This window comes from Limulus polyphemus, unplaced genomic scaffold (genome assembly GCF_000517525.1).
Source record: "Limulus polyphemus unplaced genomic scaffold, Limulus_polyphemus-2.1.2 Scaffold6102, whole genome shotgun sequence".
NCBI lineage: Eukaryota > Metazoa > Arthropoda > Merostomata > Xiphosura > Limulidae > Limulus > Limulus polyphemus.
Window position 1 is genome coordinate 1 of NW_013671712.1, and position 9,995 is coordinate 9,995.

Here is a 9,995-nt window from a genome sequence, read left to right on the forward strand (position 1 = left end):
ATTATTGGTGGTCCATTGTTACTAGTACCATTATTGGTGGTCCATTGTTACTAGTACCATTATTGGTGGACATTGTTACTAGTACCATTATTAGTGGACATTGTTACTAGTACATTTATTGGTGGACAGTGTTTGATATTTTATAACCATAATTTTCAACGAAACCGCGAAGTTTAAAATCTTGAAAATCATTGCAGGTACAACGGACGGGTGCACAAAGGTTTTTTTTTACCCACATAGAAGAGGATTAGTTTAGCTTGGTACAATATTTTTCACGTAAAGAGAGACAGGTTCATAAGTGTTAGTTCAGCTTGATAGAAGACTTCCCAAGTAAACAGGAATACAAATCTGTGGGACTGTTAACTCAGCAGGGTAAGAAACGTTTCAGGTGAACAGGAATACAGATCTGTAGAATTGTTAATTCCCTGAAAAGTTTCTTACTCTGCTGAGTTAACAGTCCTAAAGATCTATATTCCTGTTACCTGAAAAGTTTCTTACCCTGCTCAGTTAACAATCCTACAGATCTGTATTCCTGTTCACCTGAAAAGTTTCTTACCCTGCTCAGTTAACAGTTAACAATCCTACAGATCTGTATTCCTGTTCACTCTTACCCTGCTACTTTTCAGGTGAACAGGAATATAGATCTTTAGGACTGTTAACTCAGCAGAGTAAGAAACTTTTAGGTTAACAGGAATACAGATCTGTAGGACTGTTAACTCAGCAGAGTAAGAAACTTTTCAGGTTAACAGGAACACAGATCTGTAGGATTGTTAACTCGGCAGAGTAAGAAACTTTTCAGGTTAACAGGAATACAGATCTGTAGGACTGTTAACTCAGCATAGTAAGAAACTTTTCAGGTTAACAGGAATACAGATCTGTAGGATTGTTAACTCAGCAGGGTAAGAAACTTTTCAGGTGAACAGGAATACAGATCTGTAGGATTGTTAACTCAGCAGAGTAAGAGACTTTCAGGTTAACAGGAATACAGATCTGTAGGATTGTTAACTCAGCATAGTAAGAAACTTTCAGGTTAACAGGAATACAGATCTGTAGGATTGTTAACTCAGCAGAGTAAGAAACTTTTAGGTTAACAGGAATACAGATCTGTAGGATTGTTAACTCAGCAGGGTAAGAGACTTTTCAGGTTAACAGGAATACAGATCTGTAGGATTGTTAACTCAGCAGAGTAAGAAACTTTTCAGGTTAACAGGAATACAGATCTGTAGGATTGTTAACTCAGCAGGGTAAGAAACTTTTAGGTTAACAGGAATACAGATCTGTAGGACTGTTAACTCAGCAGGGTAAGAAACTTTTAGGTTAACAGGAATACAGATCTGTAGGATTGTTAACTCAGCAGAGTAAGAAACTTTTAGGTTAACAGGAATACAGATCTGTAGGATTGTTAACTCAGCAGGGTAAGAGACTTTTAGGTTAACAGGAATACAGATCTGTAGGACTGTTAACTCAGCAGGGTAAGAAACTTTTCAGGTTAACAGGAATACAGATCTGTAGGATTGTTAACTCAGCAGGGTAAGAGACTTTAGAACTTCCATTCCCATGTCATCCTTACGATAATCTACAGGAAGAATAATGTCAATGGAACGTAAAATATATGCAAAAAACAGACATTGATTACGAAGTTATTTATTTGATAACTCCCGTTCTATACTAATTTATGACTATTATAAAACAATCAATGAAAAACCAGATTTTAATGTGTGAACCTGAGAAGCTGGTGTTAAATACTACATGCTTCTTTGTTCACTCAAATTTCAAAAAAATTCAAGCTGAATTCAGAATAATAATAATAGTTATAATAAACACTCTTTACGAGTTACACGGCTCCCCGATGGCTCAGGGGTGAGACTGGGGACTTGTAAGGCTAAAAATCGGGTTTGGATACCAGCAGTGGGCAAAGCACAGACAGTTCAATGTGTAGTTTTGTGCTTGATAAAAAAACAAAGAATTGTTTATATATGTATGATTAACTTTTCATTTGGAAGCTCGTAACAAAGTTTTTGTTTTTCGTTTAAACCTTTATGTACACAGTTAAGCTGCTAAGATTTCGTAGTCTTGCCACTGTATTCGCGTTCGATTGGTCAGGAAGCTAAAAGGGATATTTCCACGTTGCTCCTCCCGTTTCACGCCATGCGTACATATTTGCTAGACTGCAAACAACGTATTCAGTTCTCTTGCCCTTATATCTATTAGATATTCACTATGGAAAATACTTTTATTATTTCTAATCCTTCTGAGCTTTGCTACCCAGAAAACAAGAAAAAAAAATTCAGGGAATATAATGCGAAAAAGGTAAGTTTAGTTACTTAGTTTCTGCGTGCGAAGCTACGCAATGGGCTATCTAGACTTTGCCCTCTGCGGGTACCTAACCCCGATAATTGTTGTTATATCTTCTCAAGCTTGTTTCGACATAATCCAAAAAGCCAATCTTAAACAGCTTGTTTAAGAATAAAAATGTACTTATATGTTTTTCAATGAACTACAAATAAATTTCTACTTATATGTTTTCCTATGGACTACAAATAAAATTGTATTTATATGTTTTTCAATGAACTACAAATAAATTTCTACTTACATGTTTTCTTATGGACTACAAATAAAATTGTATTTATATGTTTTCCAATGAACTACAAATAAATTTCTACTTATATGTTTTTCAATGAACTACAAATAAATTTCTACTTATATGTTTTTCTATGAACTACAAATAAAACAGTTCTTATATTATTTGCAAGGAATTACAAATAAAATTGTGCTTATATGATTTTCAATGAACTACAAATTAAATTGTGCTTATATGTTTTCCTATGAACTACAAATCAAATTGTACTTATATGTTTTTCTATGAACTACAAATAAAATTGTGCTTATATGTTTTCCTATGAACTACAAATCAAATTGTAATTATATGTTTTTCAATGAACTACAAATAAATTTCTACTTATATGTTTTTCAATGAACTACAAATAAATTTCTACTTATATGATTTGCAATGAATTACAAATAAAATTGTGCTTATATTATTTTCAATGAACTACAAATAAAACTGTGTGTTTTTTTTTCAATGAAGTACAAATAAAACAGCACTTATATGATTTTCAATGAACTACAAATAAAACTGTGTGTTTTTTTTTCAATGGAGTACAAATAAAATTGTACTTGTATGTTTTTTTAATGAACTACAACTACAGTTGTGTTTATATGTTTTTATATGATTTTTGAGCAGGACGATTATATTCAAAAACGAGTGAGGGAAACCTATAAGCAAATGCACACAAACCAAACGGTGGAATTTGCCCGTAACAGAGTAAGTATGACGTTTCGTATTGAGGCACATGAATGTTTTTTTCAAATTACGACGATTATACTACAGCTTCGACAGCTGTTACACCCAAACATTTTCGGAATAATATTTCACCGGTATCTTCGTGGAAAAAATCTAGCTTAAATTCCGGAACTTATAACATCTAACCTATATAAAAGCCAGTGTGTGTCATATCACGTCACGCTTGATTTCTCGAAATAGCAGAAGTCATAAAAGCCAAAATGCATTTACCTAGATAGAATAGTTCGATTACTATCCGCTCATTACGATTTTAGAGGCCGTGAGGGGGGGGGGGGGAGGTGCCATGAAACCTTATAAATGTAGTGAGTGTTGGTATAATAAGCCTAAGGTAAAGACGTAGTCTGGGACCACCTAGCGTAGAGTCAAGTGCATAAAAAATTATCACAAAAGTAAAAATATCGATTCAATTTTAAAATTAAATTGTTTCTGAATTAAACTATTTTCTGTTTTATCACCAATGTTTTAAATAAAAAACAAACCTCTGTAATCAATTGAGACTTTAAATTAAGAACCCAACAAATATTTTTTTTCCAGTTTTGTTGTCTATACGTTTCAGTTTATATTGTTTGTTTGTTTGTAATTAAGAACAAAGCTTCACAATGGGCTATCTGTGCTCTGCCCACCATGGGTATCGAAAACCGGATTCTAGCGTTGTAAGTCCACAGATATACCGCTGTGACACTGGGGGGCTTCAGTTTATACTTTCAGTACCTAGACTAGCAACTATATTGGGTTATACTTTTGTTGCTAAGAAATATGACATAAAAGCAATTGTTGGAACGTAGTGTTACCAGAACGTGCTGGCTTTTCTATATATATTAGAAGTTGTTAATCTAACTGATTTTTACAAATAATTATCCTATGAATACGCCACGAATTCATTTCATGAATGATCTTAGTCTTGATTGTCTCACAAAGGAATTTACTGACGTTTGACTGTCTCAGTTGCACTTTTCTGCCTCTTTGTTGGTCAAGCTTGATTTCGCAAAATTTATTTATTTCAGTTACCCATGAAATGAAGGATTATGGTATACTATTGGTTGGGAGTGGTAGTACTTACCACGTCATTTTTGACAGTCTATAACGGTAGTTACTTAAACATTCAAAACGTGTTTTATTTGACGTAGTCTATGAGTTTTGTATCAAAACGATTAAAAATAGTTATTTAACAAAGGTCGGATCCGAACTTCCAACCTGCCAAATAAAACACACCCATTTTTACCGCCGGGCCACGCTGGATTACTTGGAAAGAAAACGAGGAATTTCCCATATTCCTTAATGGTGAAAGTTCCAAACTTTAGGGCCCGATTTTCTCCGCGAAGCTCCCCAGTAACACAGCAGTATGTCTGCGGACTTACAATGCTAGAAAAAGGGATAACCTTCCCTCTGTGTTTTCCAGTAGAGGGAGCATTGTAAGTGTTTGGCTGTTCCCGTGTGTATATATTTTTGTGAACATGGGGAAATTGTAGTAACGTCTAATGTTTTGATGTTCCTTTCATTAGAAGGCTTACTGGACCAAATTCGACAAGGGGAGGATGACTATCATGGAAGTCTTAGAAAAGCTGAATGAACTGGTAGATGAATCTGACCCAGATTTGGATATCCCCAACAACTTCCATGGTTTTCAGACAGCTGAAAAAATCCGTAAGGCCTATCCGGAACTCGACTGGTTTCATCTGACTGGATTGATTCACGATCTTGGAAAAGTGATGGTTCTTTTTGGCGAACCTCAGTGGGCGGTGGTGGGGGATACTTATCCACTAGGCTGCTCCTTTGCAGATTCTGTAATTTACCATAACATCACATTCAACGAAAATCTTGACATGAAAGATATTCGTTACAACACCAAAATAGGCATGTACACTGAACAATGTGGATTAGAAAATGTTCTGATGTCCTGGGGTCACGATGAGTACCTATACCATGTCTTAGTCAATCATAAGACTTCTTTACCAGAGGAAGCCCTGTACATCATCCGATTTCATTCCTTTTTCCCATGGCATACATCAGGAGATTACAACTACCTTTGCAATGACAAGGACATGGCAATGTTACCCTGGGTCAAGGAATTCAGGTAGGTTTTTCAAACGAATTAAAGCAAGATGCTCTTATATTTCAAAACTGAAAACTGAAATGTTGGTTTTGGTCAATTCTAGCCACTTGACTAACTGTCAGTCTCTAACAATTTATGTTCTAAAAACCCAATCAAATGGAGAACGAGTCTTGTGGCATTTAAAAACGCGAGCATGTCTACAGCACGTGGCCAGCATGTAGAAGCAGGAGTTCAAATCCGGTTCGGGCGCATAGTTCACTTCTCCGGAATAATTTGTAAAAATACCTAACTATTACTGTAACGTCAAAAATATTTGCAATTGAGGTACATTATAAAGAGGAGAGTTTCGTACTAATAACTTCATTTTGTCAACTTTACTTGATTGTAAGGGAGAAATAAGTCTCTACTAATCTGATTTATCTATACTGGTTACGTCATCTAGAATCATTAGTATTTATTGTAGAATATTAAATAGGTATAAATTTGTAATTTATTGATACATGTATGTTATCACTCACAGCAAATTCGACCTTTACTCCAAATCTAAAGACGTTCCAGATGTGAAAAGCCTTCTCCCTTACTACCAGTCCTTGATAGACAAGTATATCCCTGGTATTGTTCAGTGGTAAAATAGAGGATTAGCTGAGAAGATGACATTGATGATAATGCACCATTGAGTAGCGGTTAAAACGTTTAGAAAATATATTTCATATAGACTTGCTTGTTTATTAAAAGTTTACTAATAGTGGGAATATTATTCATTAACATCTTCTATTAAACGTTTACTGGTTCCAAATGTGTCGTTTTGTTGAATGTATACAGTTTCAATTACCTTACATTGTTTTAATTGGTTTGCACATGTAATATTTTACTCACTAACGAACCAAATCACATAAAATCTTTAGATACACAGTATATGCAAAATATTTTTTTCTATATTTTTGAGAAAAAAAAAGTTCAATGGTCCTTATTCTATAATAAACACAGACATCTATTTTTCCACATCCCAATCAATATTAACTGAAATATTTCCATAAATGGATATAATTTTATCATTATCAACCTGAACGCACTTCATTCAGTACACATGCTAACGACCAGGTCTAGACCCCAAGGTTCAAGTTTAGCTATTCTGAATTTGGGAATGCTGATTAGAAGAGGACAATCCTTCTGTTACCTTCATGCTTAATCTTCACCAAATAAAGGGATTGTTACGGTTTTAGTTTCAGTAACCAAAAGTGAGGGCCCCTGGGGTTAATGATGGCTCTTGGCAGCCATGGTTATACCTTTTCTTTGACCAGGCAATGTGAGAAAATAGAAGAGACGACTAATCATAATGGATGTGTAGGAGGTGAAACTTGATACACCATGAGACTGGACAATGCAGAATTTTTTTATCAGAGAACAAAAAAACAGAAATTTAGAAAGACCAATTAATTTTCGAAATAGATATAGTTTGGTAGGCTCTACATAAGATAATCTTATGCCAAGGACATACAATAAAGGTGTAACAAGTGTTCTACTGATGGTAAGAGTTTCTTTGGGTGGCATACAGGAAGAGAGAGAGAAGGTATCCAAAGATGACATTATGAATCCAGAAAAAGTGGTTAATATATTGAAGTCGAAGGTATTTCAGATTTATCAGAATCTGTGAAAAAGATATATGATTATAAAGTTCCTTAGTTGGACTAGTTAGTTGTATGTTGAAAGGTATCTGGAGAGCATAATGTTCCAGAATTTATAAAAAGGGCAGTCACAGATCTATGCAGGTGGCCATATATCAGACAATGTTGAATGAATGATTTATACAAATATAGAAGGAGGGGTGGAGTTAAGCACCAGGAAATTTCTGTCAATCATTGGAGCAGGTGAAGTCAAGAGGTAGGCATTCCAGGTAAGGTGTTTATCAAAGAGGACATCAAGATATTTGACTTTATTGCAGAGTCATATAGGAATGTTGTCGGCTTGGATATGATAATAATGGGTCATGATATGGTTGAAATGTATGATGGGTTAGACAAAAATAAGTTGCTTTGGTTTTGCTAGCATTAATGATAAGGCGTCAGTGGCTACTCCAAACCAAGAAAGCATTGACTACAGCCTATAGGACTCTGTCGAGGATGACCATAGTATTGCAGGTGATAACGAGAGCTGTGTCACTGGCACATGGAAAGAGATTAACCAGAGATTTACGTATGACAAAATCAGCAGGATATAATGTGTAAAAGAGAGGTTTATCAATGTGGACAATGTCTGCATCCAACGTTCTGCCTCAGTGACATATCTCGGTGTCGTCTTTGATAAACCCCTCACGTGCAAGCCACATCTATCTGCTCTCTCTGACAAGGTCTCTCACAGGAGCTTTTTGGAGCTTAAATCCACCTCTTTTACTGTACACATACAAGACCTTTATTCGATTCTGTCTGATATACGATCACGCCACTTGGATTCCCACTTCCAAAGCTTTCAACTCTCGTCTCCAAGTTTTGGAATGTTATGCTTTCTGTGTTAGGTTGCCTAGTCTGACCAAGGAGTTGTACAACTGTCTGCATATCCCGTTCCACCTGTGACAGCTTTGTACCCGCTATGTTACCAAGTGCTTCTCAAAATGTGATGTTCTCTAACGTCCTTGCCACCAAAGCGAATTCCCCATGAATGGTTTTGACAACTGCTAATAATCTTTTGAACTTGTATGTTATATTGCTTTCACCACATGATCCAAGTCACGTTGCAGTTCCTATGTTTCATCTACTGCCTTCTATCTATCCACTGACTTGCAGCCTATGGACTGAACTCTTTGACCTTTCTGTAGTGACTCGTCTCCTCTTACTCTTTACACATGTTTTCAATGCCTGTCTTTCAGCTGCTACACTTCATTTATCTCATTCTCACTGTTCTTCCCATTTCGTCCTTCTCTTCTTTCCTTCCTTTCTCATCTCTATACTTTCCCTCACCCTTTTACTCATATCTTGCATCTTTTATTCTTCCTCCTTTTTTCTCATTTTCTTCACTTGACCGACGAGAGGGCATAACTCTCTAACGACCCCCCAATCCTCCCTCGGACTGGAATGAACTGACACCAAATGATGATGATGATCATTGTAAGCTTTTATATATCCGTTGTTATTGAAGAGTGTCAGAATTTCCTGAGACAGGTATATCTCGGTATTAAGTTGTAAAGTGAATGATAAATTGTTTTAGTGCTTATTATGTACTGTTTAAAATAGCTTGACTGACTACCTAACACACCAGAACGAATTAGTAGCGTCAGTGACACATATTATATAAATTATCGTATAAAGGTATGACTACTGAGTTAGTAAAAGACAATTCAAAACAACATACATAGACTATTACAGTGGTTTGTAAACTCTAAATCATATTGATAAGATTATTTTAAGTATTTATTGTTTCCTTATCGTTTTTAATAGCAGGAATCTTGCCAGCCTAAATATTTTCAAAACTCATTATTAATGTATAGTTGAAGTATATATTGATCATATTAATTGTTATGTTAAATCACAATGATGATTGTGATTTTTATGTTCTTCATTTATTTAATTTCCTTGCAGTTTCACTATCAAGAAGATATTTTACATAAACAAATGTTTACTTATTTCCTCTTCATAATAAAAGGAACATGCTTAAGTTCTATTAAAACAACTCATTCACTGTAAATGGATAACAAAATTACCATTATTGGAGGAATAGTGCTTCCTTCTTTTTCTAAAGAATATGCACAATATGTAGTTACTGGAAATTTTCAGGTATTCTGTATCTTTGTTTCTTATCACTAAAGTTATCCATTTCTTTATTCTACAGCTGGCTAACTTAAGTCCTTGTTTTAATTAATTTTGTAGTCATAATTATGGAAACATGCTCAAACATTTCCCTTGGAAGTAAATATAAAAGTATCTTTTGCTTTAAATGCTTCAAGCTTATTTTAAATGGCATTATTTATTTGTTGTAAATTCACAACCATGTTTGGTTTTAACTCAGTAATGAAAAAAAATTTTATCTTCCCATGTTTCATCCATAAGCTTGACGGATGATTACACTATTACACTAAATATCGGAATATGACCCTAATAGTAGAACAGAACATATTTCACCCTGGAGAGATTTTCAGCTCCATCTATTGAGAGATAAAGAAACTACTAAATATTATTTAGGCGAAATCACTGCTATCACACCTGTAAGAACTGTCCTTATATATAATCTATTTTTGGATTAAATTGGAGGCCAGTGAAGTTGGAATGGTTCCTCCAGGACGGTACAAGTACCCCGGAGCGATGGACCGACGTTTGGGGATATTTGCAGAACCCACGCCTTCCAACTTCACCCCGGGTTACGGTATGTGCATACAATCAATAGCCCCATGCCAGGGTCAGAGGATTAATAGGGAGGACATCATACGGATCCTAGGCCATGAAGTATGATACCACGTATACATATACAGCTCCAGGCTCAGCCCCGCTGAAGATTTGAAGGGAAGAAGACCACTATATATAGGCATTGTTTTGTTAATTAAGAAACTGGTGTTATTAAATTGAGAGATCGATAACATAAACACAGATT

At 35.2% G+C, this 9,995-nt stretch overlaps 1 protein-coding gene across 1 annotated transcript; it reads left to right on the plus strand.

Annotated features, from left to right (window-relative positions):
* The first annotated feature begins 2,084 nt into the window (after nt 1-2,084).
* Nucleotides 2,085-6,213, plus strand: LOC106473349 (inositol oxygenase-like). Its single transcript, XM_013934031.2, has 4 exons — nt 2,085-2,310; nt 3,245-3,325; nt 4,867-5,438; nt 5,938-6,213. The coding sequence occupies exons 1-4, from the start codon at nt 2,221-2,223 to the stop codon at nt 6,044-6,046; spliced, it is 852 nt and encodes a 283-aa protein (XP_013789485.1). The 5' UTR covers nt 2,085-2,220; the 3' UTR covers nt 6,047-6,213.
* The last annotated feature ends 3,782 nt before the right edge of the window (nt 6,214-9,995 follow it).

Excerpts from the sequence above, each read along its gene's own strand:
- LOC106473349 (XM_013934031.2), top strand. The coding sequence starts at position 2,221 with ATGGAAAATACTTTTATTATTTCTAATCCTTCTGAGCTTTGCTACCCA. Across the intron at positions 2,311-3,244 it reads GGGAATATAATGCGAAAAAG|GACGATTATATTCAAAAACG; the intron begins GTAAGTTTAGTT and ends ATTTTTGAGCAG. Across the intron at positions 3,326-4,866 it reads TGGAATTTGCCCGTAACAGA|AAGGCTTACTGGACCAAATT; the intron begins GTAAGTATGACG and ends TCCTTTCATTAG.